The 18123-nt window shown below is 42.4% G+C and overlaps 1 protein-coding gene across 1 annotated transcript in view; it reads right to left on the bottom strand.

Annotated features, from left to right (window-relative positions):
* Window positions 1-1342: 1342 nt before the first annotated feature.
* The window catches only part of Septin14 (septin 14), a 22152-nt gene continuing 5371 nt past the window's right edge, over window positions 1343-18123 (bottom strand). The window contains exons 3-9 of the mRNA XM_028766062.1: window positions 17170-17365; window positions 15183-15369; window positions 12202-12357; window positions 8129-8225; window positions 6944-7112; window positions 3949-4081; window positions 1343-1522 (exon numbers count right to left, since the gene is read on the bottom strand). Coding sequence (XP_028621895.1) covers window positions 1343-1522; window positions 3949-4081; window positions 6944-7112; window positions 8129-8225; window positions 12202-12357; window positions 15183-15369; window positions 17170-17365 — 1118 coding nt within the window. The remainder of the gene's footprint in view (window positions 1523-3948; window positions 4082-6943; window positions 7113-8128; window positions 8226-12201; window positions 12358-15182; window positions 15370-17169; window positions 17366-18123) is intronic.

Below are 18123 nucleotides of genomic sequence, written 5' to 3'. Positions count from 1 at the left end.
CACCAGGAGCTTCGTCCCAGGATAGCTTCTTGCTACTGATGGACAAACAGTGGACACCTTTGGGCTTGACTGCTATGTTCTATCTAGTCAGGATTGCTATTAATCTGACAAACACCACCCAAAGATCAGCTTCAGACTATGTACTGGCTGGTTTTATGTTAAGTTGACACAAGCTGGAGTTATCACAGAGAAAGGAGCCTCCCTTGAGGAAATGCCTCCACAAGATCCAGCTGTAAGGCATTTTCTCAATTAGTGATCAAGGGGAGAGCCCAATGGGTGGTGCCATCCTTGGGCTGGTAGTCCTGGGTTGTATAAGAAAGCAAGCTGAGCAAGCCAGGAGAAACAAGCCAGTAAGTAACATCCCTCCATGGCCTCTGCATCAGCTCCTGCATCCTGACCTGAGTTCCAGTCCTGACTTCGTTTGGTGATGAACAGCAATGTGGAAATATAATCTGAATAAACCCTTTCCTCCCTAACTTGCTTCTTGGTCATGATGTTTGTGCAGGAATAGAAACACTAACTAAGAAAGACTACAAACTACTAGGATGTTAAAACCTTTCCTTTTTATTTAGACAAAGATGGGAAAATGGTGCAGGATATTTGATCATACTGTGAACCCCAAGACTGTGATATTTATAGGAAAGCCTGTTTCTGGTTGTGGTGTAGCTCAGCCTTAGCACACACCTTTAATCCAAGAGCTTTCTACTTGAATATTGTAGACAGGATTAAATAAAGTCAACCACAGGTTAAGAGGTGGTGCAAGCGACCAGTTGACATGAAGTGAACACAGGACTATTAAGAAAGTTAAGAGAGTCAGGAGGACAGATAGAGGGACGCACAGGGAGTAGAAGGGAGGGACATTTTGCTTGGAGGTTATTTGAGGGGCTGGAGAAATGGCTCAGTGGTTAAGAGCTGTGGCTGCTCTTTCAGAGGACCTGGGTTTGATTCCCTTTGAGATGGCATGAGAGAGGGAAATTCAGTCTAGGGCACTTACTGAAGAGAAAGGTCACCTGGGTGCTCTCTCTGCCTCTCTAAGCTAGCAGGCTTTCACCCCAGCATCTGGCTCCCAAGCCTTCATTGGTAAAATTGAACAATTGAGACTTTATTTAAAAAAAAAAAACAAAACAAAAAACAAACATCTTCCTCCCATAATTGAAATTTTGTTAAAAAACAACATATCTTTCTCCCAAGGATTTGACACTCTCATGGAGAATGACATATGTTGAGTCATTTTTTAAAACATTAGAATTTCAGTCAAAGCTAAGTGCTATGAAGACAAGCTCATGGGAACACGAATAGAGGATAAAAGGGCTCCAAAATCAAATGGGATGGTAAGAGAAGATTATTTCTTACGATCTTTGTCCTTCTTTAAGTTGGTGCACACCTGCGCCTGTGCTGACTCCGAGGCGGCCTTCATCTTATAAAAATCTATGATTTGTTCTTCTAATTTTCTTCTCTCTTCTTCTAGTTTCAGGATCTCTTCCTGCTGGATTCTCTTAAGATGCTCGAACTTGTCCTGCAGCTATAAAATAAGAAGGGACCCTGTTGTCACAAAGATTTGTAAAATCCAAAAAGGCAGCTCCCCAGCCTCCCAACTTTCAACTCAACACTGTCCCCACCCCACACTCCTTCTGCTTGTTCATCCATTCTGTGACTAACGGGGGAGGGGGGGCTGGAGCAGGCTCCCTCCGAAATAGGCTGCTATTAATATAATATAATCCTTGAAAAACTTATTTAAAATCCTTGGTCTTCCACAAGGAATACAGGAGTTCTTGAGAGGAATCAAGGGTACCATTCCCCTACTCCTCAAGGTTTGGAAGTCCTTCGCAGTCACCTTTGTAATAGCCCAAAAACTGTCCAAAGATAACATTTTAAAAACTAAGCTTCTCAGTGGTGGTGCACACCTTTAATCCCAGCACTTGGGAGGCAGAGGCAGGCGGATTTCTGAGTTCAAGGCCAGCCTGGTCTACAGAGTGAGTTCCAGGACAGCCAGGGCTATACAGAGAAACCCTTTCTCAAAAAAATAAATAAATAAATAAATAGATAGATAGATAGATAGATAGATAGATAGATAGATAGATAAAAACTAAGCTTCTAATAATTCTAATAATTGGCTCTATTTCTGTTTCTAGAATCAGGCAATGGGCCATTCTAATGGACCTATTATATTAATATTTCATGTTATTATATAAAATATGCTGGAGTGCCAAGGGGATGAGCAAAGTGGGTGTTTAAAGGCAAAAAGAAGAGCAGAAAAAGCAGAAACCAGGAACAAAATCCCGATGAGTGTCTGAAAGTTGCTTTTCTTAGGGGTTTAAGAGAGAAGTTTCGTTACACTAACTCAAGTTGTCTATATTCTTTCAAGAGTTTTTTTGCAGTTGGTTCTTTCCTTCTACCATGGAGGTCCCAGGATCTGACTCAGGTCACCGGGCTCAGCATCAAGCACCCTTACTTGCTGAGCCACCTTGCTGAACTATAACTGTTCTGTGTTGAAGTTTCATTTGATTATATGCCATTTAACATGGGTGATTCCATTCTGGTTTAGTCTTGTTTTTTTAAAAAAAAATGTAAAAGATTATTATATTTATTAAATTATTTCCGATGGGATTTCAAGGATTCAGTTCAGGTCGTGAGGCTTGGTGGTAAGGGCAAAAGAGATATTTAATTAGCAAAACTCACAAGGTGCCGTATGGCTTTAAAAAAAAAACTACATATAGTAAAATGAGAGATGGCAGAGATTAAAGATTGAATTCATAAGTATTCATAACTAAGTAGAAATAGCAAAATTATCAAAATCTCAAATCAGCAATATAAGGAAGTTCTCAAAATAATGCTCTCAGGATATGTCCAAGTAACCCTTTGCTAAAAGATTAATATAGTTAGAAACCGGTTTTATTCATCAATATAATGAAGAATGGTCCTGAAGGGGTTGGGAGGTCTTGCAACAAACTTGGTATCCTGGAATTCACTACTGTGTACTTCCACAGTTCTCCTTAGTAATGCCAGCCAATATCAGTGAGACCAGGCATGGCTCCACCTGATGCCCTAGAAGGTACATATTATACATCTTGGGTTCTACCTGGTGACGCTAATTCTATGTACATGCACAAGGCAAGAGCTGTGGGATCAAGAAGTCTTCACATTGATCTCAAAAGATATAGGTAGCCCCGAGCCCTGTCACAGGATCATAGCTGCTGCAAAGGTACTCCTCTTACGACAAAGCCTAATGGACCTATGGAGATGAAGCAGTCCCCAAGATCCCGGTGGTGGTTTGAATAAAACTGGCCCCATAGGTCCATAGAAATGGCGTTATTAGGAGGTGTGACCTTGTTGGAGCGGGTGTGGCTTTGTTGGAGGAAATGCATCACTAGGGGGTGGGCTTTGAGGTCTCAGACGCTGAAGGCACACCTATTGTGTCTCTCTTCCTGTTTGTTGCCTGTGGCTCCAGATGTAGAAGACGGAGATGGAGAGGAGCTACCTGTCCAACGCTGGCTGCTTGCTTGTGTGTTGCAATGCTTCCTGTCATGATGATGAACTAAACCTCTGAACTGTAAGCCAGCCCCAGAGTGGCCATGGTCATGGGGTCTCTTCATAGCCCCCTAAACCCTAACTAAAACAATCCTCAATCTCTAGGGCTCCCAGCATGCAACTCTATGCTGGGAGAACTATACGCAGCCGAGGTGCAGGGTGAATGGAGAGTGTAGCCCCGTGCGCGATTATGTCAGAGACGCGGAGCATTTAAAAAGACAAACGCAAAATGCTCAGGAAAAAAAAGAGATACAATTTCAGCCTATAATTTCATAAAGGCTATATTAAGATTCTATGCAGTGAATAGCTGCTTTTAGAGACATGTAAAGTTTCTTCCAAAATAAAAATCCACTAGTCTCTAGAATGTATCCCCCAGAGGAACAGGAAGTGGAGAATGGGTGTGCAGTGGGTAGTACTTGCCTCCTTTTCCGCATCCTTGAAGGTCAGCTCCTTCTCCTTGACGCGCTGCATGAACGTCTGCTTGAGCTCTTCCTCCTCCCTCTGACACTGATCGTTTAACTCTTGTCTCTTAGCTTCATACATCTCTTGAAAACTGAAAGTGGGAAAGTTTGTTGTTCTTTGTTACTCTCGTAGTTAAATGGCTAGGGAGGCAACAGGGCAGGGCAGAGTTCTTGCTACGGAGCCGAAAGACCTGAGCTGACCCCGCAGTATCCGCATGGTAGGAGAAAACCAGCTCCTGCAAGTGGTCCTCTGACCTCCGCCATGTGTGCACACGCAGATGCATACAAAATAAATAAGGTGGGCTAGAGAGAAGGCTCAGTGGTTAAGGGCACCGTCTGCTCTTCCAGAGGTCCTGAGTTCAATTCCCAGCAACCTCATGGTGGCTCACAACCATCTGTAATGAGATTTAATGCCCTCTTCTGGTGTGTCTGAAGACAGTGACAGTGTACTCACATAAAATATATAAATCTTTAAAATAAATGAGGTTAAAAAAAAGTATTGTTAAATGCTAATGTGTATTAGCATGTGAACTATAAACCTGTGTTTCTAAAGTGACACCAGTAGTCTATGTAATGACACCCCAATTTTCCACATGAGGAGGTATAAAAACTAAAACATTAATTACGTGAGTATATGACTGAGCGCTAAAATTTGAAATACCATTATCAGTGATTTCTTACTCCCGTAGTTGATATTTTATTTCCCTGGAGGAATTGGGAGTTGGTACTTGTGGTGGTGGTGGTTTGGTTTAAAGGGTTTTTTTGTTTGTTTGTTTGTTTGTGATGCTTTCTTTTTGAGACAGAGTTTCACTATTCAGCTCTGGCTAGCCTGGAACTCACTATGCAGAAGAAGCTGTCCTTCAACTTTAAAAAGACTCACCCACCTCTGCCTCCCAAGTGCTGGGATTAAAGACACATACCACCACATCCAGCTCTTTCTTATCTTTTTATTATTATTATTACTTTGATTTTTTTACAGTCTGGCTGTTGCCCCCCTCCCCGTGCTCCCCCCCACAGTTCCTCATCCCATTCCTCTTCCCCTCATCTCCAAGAGGATGTTCTACCTCCCCACTCCCCCTCCAGGCCTCCTGACTCCCTGGGGCCTCAAGTCTCTGGAGAGTTAGGCCTGTCTTCTCCCCCTGAGGCCAGAGGAGGCAGTCCTCTGCTACATATGTTTCTTATCATTTGGGCAACAGTGTTTTAGGAAAATTAAGGTATGAGACCGTTTCCAAAATTATTCACATAAAGCAAGCAAGACAACCTTTAAAATATAATTCACTTGCCAAAGATTAGGATTGAGGAGAAGGTTTGGTTGTGCCGTGGTTCTCAATCTGTGGGTTGTGACCCCCACAGGGGTCCCATATCTGATATTTACATTATGATTCGTGACTAGCAAAATTGCAGGTATGAAGTAGTAACAAAATAATGTTATAGTTGGGGGGGGTCGTCACAATGTTGTGGTGACTTGTAAAGTGAAGGCTTTATGTCTGACTTTATGGCTTTATGGGAAGTAAAGCCTTTGTGTCAGGCTTTGACTGACATGTGTCAGTAAAGTCTTTGCTGTGTTTTGGGGTAATCAGTAGAGTTAATGAGACAACAATGAAGAATGTCCTCTCTCTGGGAGGACTGCACTTGGTACTACATGGGAGCTCGCAGCTGCACAGATCTTAGTCCTAAGACACTCCTGGCAAACTTGGGAGTTCTTAGTTTTGATTACGGCTAGCCATGGTCGGAAGGGACTGAGATTTGTGTGGGTCGTCTGCTCTCACGGGCAGCAAGGACAAGATAACTTTGGTAGCTGGAACCTTTCCCAGCCCCAGTTAACCTTGTAGAATGTTTAAATAAAAGGACTGGATTGAGCTAGCTGAGAATCAGTCTTTTCCAAGGCTGAACCACTCTGCTTCTTCCGAAAAGGAACACATCTTGATGAGCTTCTCTCTCTATGGTGGCACCTACGACCGACATCAATCAATACAAAACGGGAAACCGTATTAAAGGGTCACAGCATTAGGAAAGCTGAGAAGCACTGGCTCTGTCGGTAAAGTGGCCCCACCACACACCCTCACGAGGATCTAAGATTGGATCCTTAGAAGCCAAATGAAAAACCATCAAAGCTAGGGTGCAGGAGTATATGCCTATAATTCCAGGGCTGTGGAAACAGATTCCGGAGGATCCCTGTGGCTCGCTTGCCATAAAACCTAGCCAGATCTGCAAACTCCAGATTTAATGAGTGATCCTGTCTCAAAAAGTAAGACACAGATTGAATGAGGAAGACATTCAACAAGAACTTCTAGCACACAACAAATTGTTGTATTGTAGGGCATCGTCCTCCCAGTTGTGACATTCCCTCCAAATTAAAGTATTTGCCTCAGGAAGGAGTGGCAACCTCACAAAGGTGGTAAATAGGGGCTCTCATACCCAAGAGAACAAAAATAATAAAAACCCCAGAGATTTCGAAGAGTCCCTACCAACTGTGTAAAAGGAGTCAGCGGTTGCTGGGGGTGAAGGACACTCTGTGGGAAGAAATGTGCTTGACTATGGAATTAGCTTTGAGGTCAGGAGAGCCCCAGGGTGGTAGTTTCCATGAGTTGTCTTCATCTGTGTCCAAAAACTATTCAAAACATAAAAATTTATGAAGAGCCACAGCCTCGCTCTTGAATGAGCGTACCATATGGGTTTACGGACATCCTAAATGATGTAACAATTTTTCTTTTTAAAGATGCTTACTTTTAATTGTGTGTGTGTGTGTGTGTGTGTTGATTTACACATGTATGTCTTGTGCATGCCAGGTGTCCACACAAGCCAGAAGGGGCTGTTGGCTCACCTAGGACTGGAGTCACAGATGATCATAACTCACCATGCAGATGCTGGGAATTGAACCCAGGTCCTCTTCTACAGCGCTCCAAACCACAGAGCCATCTCTCCAGCCCACTAGCCATGTCTGCTTCACTAACCTCACTGGCTGGTTGTCCGGGCCCGTATCACTGAAGCCCAGTTTCTGCAGCCTGCTGCTCCTGTAACATTCATAATGCTGACTGTGGGTTTGATCTTTCAGATCTTCCATATTGGTGCACAGGAGCAAATCCCGGAGCTTCACAAAATCGCAGTGGTTTTCATTTTCCACTAGCCAAAAAAAAAAAAAAAAAAATCAGTAAGAAATGTATCATGGAGGGTTTCTGCTATTTTCCAGAATAAGCCACTTGGGGGTTCTCAACCCAAACATTTTGCTCTCTTTAGTGATGACTCCAAGTTTCCAAGTTTTCCTCTTTCATTTCCATTCTCTCTCTCTCTCTCTCTCTCTCTCTCTCTCTCTCTCTCTCCTTGTATATTTCAACAAAACTTACCAGCTCACTGTTTATTTCTCCTATTGATTTAACCTATGTGATATCTGACCTTGGTTATCAACCTGACATACCTGGGAAGGAATTGTCCCCATCAGACTGGCCTGTGGGCACATCTGCTGGGCAATTTCTTGATTACTAACTGATGTGGGAGGCCCCAGCCTTCCATGCTGGGCAAGTGGATGTAGGTGATGGCTCAGTGACACCTTTAGGTACTAATATTTATTCTCTAGCTTTGTGAAAGTGAGTCCCAGCATTGGGAATGGCATGTTTCAGGAAAACAGAGACCATGTGCATGTGACCCATTGGTTAAACACAGAACTTGGTAGCTATGGGTCTAAGTCTGCTGCTGGAAGTTTCCTACAGGAAAGGATCATAAACACTCTAAGTCAACAGTTCCTAACCTGTGGGTCCCGACCCCTTTAGGGGTCAAACAAGCCTTGCACAGAGGCTGCATATCAGATAGCCTGTATGTGAGGTATTTATACTGTTATTCATAACAGTGTCAAAACTACAGTTAAGAAGTAGCAATGAAAATAATTTGAAGGTTGGGGGTCATCACAACCTGAGGGACTGACTGTATTAAAAGGTCTCAGCATTACGAAGGTTGAGAACCAGTGTCGCATAGGAAGGGATCATAGTCACTCTAAAAGGAAACTTTTAGAGTTTCCAGCAGCTGCTAACTACAAGTTAGCTGGACTTGTATCAATGCTGGCTCCGATTAAAATGCTGTTTCAAGAGAACTGATGGCACAGTCCATACTGATTACATCGTCTTGAAACACAGTCTCTTATTTACCTTGCAAAACGCCCCAAGGGTAGTGGCGGCCTCTGACCATTCGTTTTCCAACTTTGACCTCCTCCATACTTCCTACCACGGCGAAGGGTAAGAGCCCCTGAACAGGCATAAATGATACAAGTTAAACTCCCTCCGAACAACACGACTGGCTCTGTTGCTTTTTCTTTCTTTCTGGGATATAAAGTACAGAGGTGAGGCTGGTCTAGTACATTTAACCACACAAATAATCTATCCTGTGTCAGATTTTAAAATGAAGCAGGAAATATGTACTAATTGATTTTTTATAAGCATTAAAGCCCAAGCTGGCATATAATTAAAAACTACCTACCTAGTATTTCCTAACACAAGGCATCCTGATGCATGCAGTACAAAGATTTAAAAGAATTGGATTGTTAATACATATAATTTTCTTCACATTATCTTTACACAAAACACAAAGACAATATTGTTGAGTTGATATGAAAACTATTTTTTCGTGTGCGTGCGTGCGTGTGTGTGTGTGTGTGTGTGTGTTTTCTTTTAGCTTTGTTTTTCAAAACACTTTCTCTTTGTAGCCCTGACTATCCTGGAACTTACTCTGAAAACCAGGCTAGCCCTCTCAAATGCAGGGATCAAAGATGTATGCCACCATGGCCAGCTGAAAACTATTTTTTTTAAAGATTTATTTATCTTGGGCGGTGGTGGCACACGCCTTTAATCCCAGCACTTGGGAGGCAGAGGCAGGCGGATTTCTGAGTTCGAGAGTTCGAGGCTAGCCTGGTCTACAGAGTGAGTTCCAGGACAACCAGGGCTACACAGAGAAACCCTGTCTCGAAAAACCAAGCCTCCCCCCCACCCAAAAAAAAGCTAGACTTAATGGTACACATGTTTAATCCCAGCACTAAGAAAACAGGCAGGTGGATCTCTGTGAGTTCAAAACCAGGCTGGTTTACAGAGTGAGTTCCAGGACTGCCCTGGCTAACTAGTGAGACCCTGCTCAAAATTTATTATTATTATTGTTGTTGTTGTTGTCATGGAAGAATGCTAGGGTGGTGAGGTAGGAATGGGTGGGTGTGGGGGGGTGAACCCTCATAGAATCAGGGGGAAGGAGAGGGGATGGGGGTTTGCGGAGGGAAAACTAGGAAGTGGGATAACATTTGAAATGTAAATAAATAGAATAATCAGTGAAAAATAAAGTAAAAATAAAAATATAGGTACAACAAATGAATCTCTGAACATTCAAATCTATTGCATCATTATTCACAATAAATAAGACAGCAAGTCAGAAAAGATGACCACAGACGGGTCAGAGGATCAAGAAAACATATTGGATATACACTCCTTTTAAAACAAACAAACAAACAAACATTTATTATATATACAGTGTTCTGCCTACATATATGCCCGAATGCCAGGAGAAGGCACCAGATCCCATTACAGATGGTTGTGAGCCATCATGTGGTTGCTGGGAATGGAACTCAGACCTCTAGAAGAGTAGTCGGTGCTCTTAAACGCTGAGCCGACTCTTCAGCCTGATATACATGCCCTTAATAATAAATAAGACCTATCACTTGCTGCAAAATGGAGCTGGGTAGGGCTGCAGAACTGGATCAGTGGTTAGGAGCACTGTCTGCTCTTCCCAAGGACACAGGCTCAGTTGCCAGCATGCACATAATAGCTCACCATCAGTCATCTGTGACTCCAGTTTCAAAGGATCTGATCTTCTCTGGCCTCCACCAGCACCAGGCCATGGGTACACAGACAAACATGCAGCCAAGTCACACGTGTGCATAAAATACTAACATTGTCAAGTGAGTGGAGCTAGAGGCTATTATGTTCTGTGAAACAGAAAACCAGGAGCTGCATGGTCAGTCTCTCATATAAGAATTTTGAAAATTCAAGAGTTGGGCATGGTAGCATATGCCTTTGACCCTGGCACTTGGAAGAAGGCAGAAGCGGGTGGCTCTCAGAGTTGGAGGCCAGCCTAGTCTACAGAGAGAGTTTCAGGATAGCCAGAGTTATACAGTGAAATCTTGTCAAGAAAGAAAGAAAGAAAGAAAAAGAAAGGAAGGGAGGGGGGAGAGAGAGAAAGGAAGGAAAAGGAAGGCCAATCCTTCCGTCTCAGGCAGGGATGGAGGTGAGCAGCCAGTGCTTACTTGTCTGGCATGTGGAAAGCTCAAGGTTCAAACCACACTACTGCAAAAACAAACAAAAAGCAAAACAAAAACTTTTTTCAATTTAAATGTATCACAGTGGTGACTGGTGTCTGGGAAGGAGGTGATTTGGGAGCTATAAAGAGACTGGATGATGTGTATAAAAAAGACCAATGTGTGGAATAATTTCAGTTACTTCCCAGCATGACAGGAACGGGAATCAAATGGAGTCAGAGACTCCAAGGAACCCTTGGAACTTACAAGAAAAAAGTCAACCTAAAATGAACAAAGAATCTGATTATCTGTTTCTCTCCAGGAAGACATAGACGTATACGTAAACATACAGAAAGACATTCCACATCTGTAGCCACTCAAAATGCACACCAAAACTACAGTGGAATCCACTTGCACTAAGTATCATAGCCAAACTTTTAAATTTTTATATACCATGAGTTGAGGTGAAGAAATGATATCAAAGCCCCTGAAGCCGGTGTTTTGGGAATCAAAAGAGATCTTCAAATGATTAAGTAGACTCATTGTATGACGTAAGGATTCTACTTCTAGAAATATACCCAGGAGAAATTAAAAGTATTTGCCAGCATAAACACTTGTACAGAAATGCTTAGAATAGCATTGTTCATAATAGCCAAAACATGGAATAAACATTGTATAGTCACACAATGGTGCATGGGCATACATTCACACACACACACATACACACACACAGATAAATGTGCACTACTGTAAATCTTGAAAACATTACCCTAATTGAAGGTAACAGATTAAAAAGTCTACATATGATTTATTCACATAAAACACCCAGAAGAGGAAACATATAATAAAAATACCTATAATACATAAGTTGGTACATAAATATACATATATAGCTTAAGTGATATTTTCCCATCTGGGCTGACCATGCCCCCTTTCCAAAAACCATCTACCAAAAAACCTCACTGCCAAGCATGAGAAGACCTTTTCAGTTGCTGGTCAGGGTTGTCCAAAGAACTTCCAAAACATTACGGGTTATTTCTGCTATCCTTGGTTGCCCCCTCAGAGGTGCTGAAGACTCCATGCCCTACAGACATAGGGTCCAGAGACCCTGAGCTGGAATTGACTTGAAAGCTTCCTGCTCAAGGACTTGGTTTCATGCTTCCAGAAGGTGCCATGCACATTTCCAAGGAAGGGAAGCAGCCAAAAGCCCTGCCCAAATATGACACCTCTGAACTACAATAACCATCGTGGAACAATAGCCTGACGTGCAGTAGTGGCACACGTACCTTAGCAGTAACCAACAGCTCTCTAATTGGACTTAAACCTGATTAACAAGAGGAAAGTATGTCTGAGCATTGAAACCCAGCCAGGGCCAGTGAAATCATGGATCTTGGAGAAGACTCCATAGTCACCACTTTACTAAACCAGCTTAAACCCTAAACTACTGTCTAAATATTTGTCCTTACACCCACAGATAAGTAGAGTTTTCGCCTCTCATCAAGGAGGAAGCTTCTCTTTGCAATGGATAAAGAGATCTTTATTTAAAAAAAAACACAACCAATAAAAATGGAGAGTTGGGGACTCCACCAGTCCCAACTGATGCATCTACAATACAACTCTGGGACAGAAATCCCAGTACTCAGGAGGTGAAATTAGGAGGATTGGGGATTTCGGGTCATTGGGTCAGCTTTTTCTGTGCTACAGTAAATTCAAGGCCAACTGGGCTATGTGAAACCCTGCCTAGAAAAGATGGAAGGGGAGGAAGGAAGGAGGAAAGGAGAGAGGGAGAAAGGGAGGGAAGAAAAGGGAGAGAAGGAGAGTGGAAGGGACAGAGGGGAGGCAAGAGAAGGGTACAAAACACTTCCCCACAATGTATTTTGAAGAAAAAATATATTGCTTGTCATATACAAGTGAGAAGAAAGCACGGGTGATATCACAAACATTTACCGAGGTGTTTACTTCAGCAGTAGCTTCGTCATCGGCCGGGAACTGATAGATCTGGATGCCATTGCTGTTCAGCTCACTCATTATATTGTTCTTGAACCTCTGTAGGTCGTTCTTGGAAATCGAGTCGGCTTTGGCAATCAAGGGTATGATGTTCACCTGTTAAGGAGGAAGAAGGACCAAATTTCAGTTATCTTTCAGTCTAAACCCCAACCTGGAAAAAAAAAAAACTCATGTGTACGGTTTGTTGCTGCTGCTACGATAGGTAGGACCTTCGATAGAATTCTGGGAAGAATGCTGGGCGTATCCACAGGTGTGCCCCATCATGCTTAGCCACAGAAAATTTCCTGTTCGGGTGAGTGCGGAGAACCTTGACGGTTCTAGGTAAACCTTCTACCTTTGAGATGTATTTTGAGCCTTCGTCTTTTATCAGAACTCAGGTTTAGAAGTCTTGATCTTGTATCTTTTCTAAAAATCCTATGCTCCCAACCCCCTGGAATTAGTATGATTTAAGTGGTAGAGTTCGATGGACCACTTACTTATCGAACCAAACGATGGAAAGACTCGCATTAAAATGTGTGTGGGGGGGAGAGTTTCTCTCTTAGCAGTCATTCATGTAACTGTTTCTCCGTAAATGTGCATTAACCAATATCTTTCATACACCTTTGCTCTGCCCAATTCAAGCTATGTATGTTTACGTCTGTTATATAGTGCAAAGGAATAGATAGCAGCTTTAAGCTCAATATCACATTTGTTCAAATCCTTGGGCAAATCCAATATTTTCCAAACATGCTACACTGAGGGGAAAAGCTAATAAATGAGTAGAAAAAAATAAATGAATAGAATGTATCTAAACTTGTAATTTACATTATATCATATATAATAGATAATATATTGTAGTATAGATATAGACCATAATGTATGCTATATATAATATAGTTAACCCGCTATGAGAATACATGCTCACAATAAATTCAAGCTGTGGAGTTTAGAAATGAAAGCCAAGGTTAGAAATGAAAGTGTTCTGGCATGAGTTCTGACCTTGAGGAGATTTGAGGATGCCTATGAGCAGTTTAGTGTGTGTCTTCATGCAACTGTATTATAAATGGTCACTTTTTTAAGATTAAAAACTTAATGGTCAAAAAAAACCTTAATGGTCTTATAGAAGCAGATGAAAACTTCAAATACAAGGTGTTAAAGAGATTGAGATAAAACCCCCATCATCTACTGCCCAATCCCTGTCCTTAGGAATAAGATGAACCTAGCCTTCAGTTAGCTCTTCCATACAGCATGGGCCTCTATGCAAACCGGAGAACAGACTGAATATGTTGGGGCAGAAGTACAGGGTCATGTGTGCTGTTAAGGACCTGGCCATACCTGCAGTACATTCTAGGTAAGAGGGAAAGTCACGTACATCATGTGGCTGCAGACACATGTAATGGGCATGAGCCTAGAGCCTCTCCATGCCTCAACTACAGGATGCCACTCCCTCAAGAACCAAGCCATTGGTTCTGGTGCCCAGAGCAAGGTCCTTATAGCAAGGACTCATAAAAATGTTAAGAATCTTCTAAAACCCTGGGGAATAAGAAGTCTGTCAAAGGAAGTTCAACTTCATATGGTAGCACCTGTAATCCCAACACCTGGGAGGCTGAGGCAGGAGGAACGTGAATTCTAGAACAACTTGAGCTCCTCTGTGAACAAAGCAAGTCTACATGTCTCTTAGTAGCCCCTGAGGTTTTGTCTGGAGTCTCTTTCTCTCTAGCAGGCTGCAGACCTGCGTGTCCTGTACTCTGTGTCTCCTCTGAGAGAATTTGAAGCCAGAATCAGAAAAACTTCATGTTTCCTCTGATCAGTCGTACCAGTCAAAAGGTTCATAGGATTATTTTGTAGGGGGCTGGAGAGATGGTTCAGTGGTTAAGAGTACTGACTGCTCTTCCAGAGGTCCTGAGTTCAATTCCCAGCAACCATATGGTGGCTCACAACCATCTGTAATGGGATCCGATGCTCTCTTCTGGGGTGTCTGAAGACAGTGACAGTGTACTCACATATATAAAAAAATTAATAAATCTTTTTTAAAAAAGGATTATTTTGTAGTACCATATAGTAAATTCAAAATATACTAAATTTAAAAATATATACAAATGGCTATCATCTGATTAGAATTTAGCCACAGGGGGGAAAAATCAAGTTTTATTTTAGTTTTTTTTTTCGTATATCTCTTTTTCTCCAGACAGGTAATATTGTTCTTGTTTTTGTCTTATTATTGCTGCTGTTGATTTCATTTTTTGAGACAAAGTCTCACTCTGCAACTCAGGCTGCCTGAAGACTACTGAGGTCCAGGCTGGCCTCAAACTCACAGTTATCCTCCTGTCTCATCCCTGCAAATGCTGAAATTACAGGTATGCATCCACATACTCAAAGCAGTCATTGTTTTAATTAATTTTACCTGAAATGATAGCTAAAGATGAATTCTATCAAATGTTAAATTTCCCTCCCCCTAAATATTATATATTGATGTCTTAACCTTCTATCTCTCAAAAATGTATCAGTACCTGCAGTAGAAACTTTCAGATTAGACTGCTATAGGAGAGTCTAATCCAGACTGATTATCAACCTTATGAGAAGGAGAAATTTGGCCTCATGTAATGGTGCATGCTTTTAATCCCAAAACCGAGGCAGGAAAGTCACGATGTCAAAGCCAACCTTAGCTACATAGCAAGTTCAAGGCCAGCCTGGGCTACATAAGACCCTGTCTCAAAAAAAAAAAATGTTGTACACTCAGACACCAGAAGATAGGTCATGTGAGGAAAAGCAAAGGGGTGTTTAAACCATCCACTCCATGTCATTTTGTTAGGAATGTTCTAGAAAGACCACTCAAATGCTTTGAAGAGCAACAAGAAAAAAATATTCAAATATATGCACATATGTATGCATATAAATACTTGAAGATGTCTTGAACCTTGAAGAGACTCATCAGCTCTCACCCTTCTGTCAATGTTCTTCATCGTTAGCAGGTCCAGGGACTTGAGGGAATGTCCTGTAGGTGCGATGAAGTAGAGGCATACATGGATGCGAGAATCGTGATAGTCAGCTAAGGAGCGCTTGATCTTCAGTTCCTCCTGGAGGTACGCTTCAAACTGAGCGTCTAGGTAGTCAACAACTGGCTGGTAGCTTAAAAAAAATTAAACATTTAGCATAACATTAATAAAATCAAAATCTGACGTCTTACTATAAGATTATCCATACTGTGTGCTCTGAACAGTTTGCCACTGGATAAAATTGATTCATTTCATGGCCATAAAATTTCAGGTCCAGGGGTAGGAGTGGTTCAGTCAGTAGAAGGCATGATATCCAAGTCCTGATCCCTAAGGAATGTGATTTTATTTTAGGGGAAATGGGATCATAATGACACATTCCTGTAATCCTAACACCAGGAAGCTGGGGCACAAGGACTGCTCTGAGACAGATTACCCTGGACTACTTAGTGAATTAAAATCTAGCCTGGTCTACATAGCAAATTCCAGGCTCAAGAAAGAAAGCAAGAGTCAAACTGTCTTAGTTAGGGTTTACTGCTGTGAACAGACACCATGACCAGGACAAGTCTTATTATAAAGGACAACTTTATGACCAGGGCTGGCTTACAGGTTCAGAGGTCCAGTCCATTATCATCAAGTGGGGAGCGTGGCAGTGTCCAGGCAGGCATGGAGCTGGAGGAGCTGAGAGTTCTACCTCTTGTTCTGAAGGCAGCTAGCAAAAGGCTACCCTCCAGACAGTTAGGATGAGGGTATTAAAGCCCACAGTGACACACCTACTCCAACAAGGCCACACCTCCTAATAGTGCCACTCCCTGGCCCAAGCATATATAAACCATCAGACAAACAAACAGAAATTTGAGAAAAGATCATGGGACCCTCTGTCCACATCCTCAGTCCAGTGACAGTTGTCCTTCAAGAAGAACCTCAACTGACAAAATGCCTCCTGCACACTGCCTGTGCAAAAGTCTGCAGGGCACTTTTTTTTTCTACTCATGACCAATGTAGGAGGGCAGGGTGCCCTCCTGGATGGTGGTACCTGGATGCTATAAGAAAGCAGGCTGAACAAGCCACCAGTTTAATGCTGAGCGAGCGTTATACTTCCATGGCTTCATGCTTCGGTTCCTGACTCCAGGCTGGCTTCCCCACAGGGGTCTGTGTTCTGGGATGTGTATGCCAACTTAACCCTTTTCTGCCCAAGTTGCTTTTGGTCATGGTTTTTTTTTTTTTTCATCACAGCAATAGAAACCAAACCAGGACAGTAGCCCAGGCTGGTCAAAAGCTCACAACAAATCCGCCTGCTTCTGGCACACCAGCTCTGACACCTTGATTCTGAATGTTTTGAACTGCAGAACCGTGAAGAAATGATGTAAAGGAATAGGTTTCTGTGGTTTGAAGCATCCGTTTAGGGTGATTTATTGTAATGGACCGCAGTAACTAATAGAAGACACACTGTGGTTCTTATTTTACCCTGGAACAAAGTGTGGAGAGCCAAACTAATTCCTAAGACAATGTTCATTTTCTACGAATAACTACATAAAGCCAACATGCCATGTGCCTTTGCTTCATCCCTTTTCTGCCTAGTCCTCGTTCAAAATGTGTCCTGAAACAGCAAAATAATAGTTTGTATTTAGTCTTCTCAGAAAAGGAAAAAATACTAATTTTTAGAGCTGGCTGGCTTCAAGTCAAGTATGGTGGCACACACCTTTAATCCCAGCACTTGGGAGGCAGAGGGAGGCAGATATCTGTGGGTTCAAGGTCAGCCTGATTCTATATAATGAGTTCCAACTCAGTTAGTGATGCATAGTAAGACCCTGTCTCAAAGAAAAAAAAAAGTAATCTCTGCCTCATTTTTAAAAAGAAAAACCATCATAATAAAGCCCAAATGCCTTTTGTGCTGACTTTAAAATTTAATGTAAAAAAGTAAGAAACCTCTAACCTGGCTTCCTTGTTTATCTGATCGCCATAGCCGACTGTCTTCACAACAGTCAATTTCAATGGAATATTTCTTTCCAGAAGTTCGTATGTCTTCACCTTCAGTCCAACCTTTGAGTAGAAATGGGAGGACTTGGTCTCTTTCAGATTCGTATTGAACAGTGTATTGATCAGGGTTGATTTTCCAATTCCAGTTTCTCCTGTAGGGAACATAAGCACGTCACCACAAAGGCAGAAGAGTATGCTGAACCTCACCCACCAGCTTCAGTGGGAGTGGCATTATTTGAGAAGGATTTGAGGGTGTGGCCTTTTGGAGGAGGTGTGTCACTGGGGTTGGGCCTTGAGGTTGCAAAAAGTCCAAGCTGGGCCCAAATCTGTCTGTCTATCTCTGTCTCAATGTCTGTCTCTGTCTGTCTCTATCTCTGTGTGTGTGTGTCTCTCTGTGTGTGTCTCTCTGTGTGTGTCTCTCTCTGTGTCTCTCTCTCTGTGTCTCTCTGTGTGTGTCTCTCTCTGTGTCTCTCTCTCTGTGTCTCTCTGTCTCTCTCTGTGTCTCTGTCTCCCTCTCTCTGTCTCTCTGACTTTCTCTGTGTGTCTCTCTCTGTGTGTCTGTATGTCTGTGTGTATGTCTCTGTCTCTCTGTCTCTCTGTGTGTCTCTCTCTGCATCTCTCTTTGTGTCTCTCTCTGTGTCTCTCTCTGTGTGTCTGTATGTCTGTGTGTGTGTCCCTTTCTGTGTCTCTGTCTCTCTGTGTGTCTCTGTGTGTCTCTCTGTGTCTGTGTGTCTGTATGTGTTTGAGTGTATCTATGTGTGTATTTGTCTCTGTGTGTGTTTGTGTGTGTCTCCCTATTTGTGTGTGTGTGTCTCTGTGTGTGTGTCTTTCTTTCTGTCTCTCTCTCTGAGTCTCTCTTTGCATCTCTCTCTCTCTCTCTCTCTCTCTCTCTCTCTCTCTCTCTCTCTCT

This window comes from Grammomys surdaster, unplaced genomic scaffold (genome assembly GCF_004785775.1).
Source record: "Grammomys surdaster isolate TR1022 unplaced genomic scaffold, NIH_TR_1.0 166, whole genome shotgun sequence".
Lineage (NCBI taxonomy): Eukaryota > Metazoa > Chordata > Mammalia > Rodentia > Muridae > Grammomys > Grammomys surdaster.
Note: the sequence above shows the minus strand (reverse complement) of the source record. Positions and strands in the feature narration are given on the sequence as shown.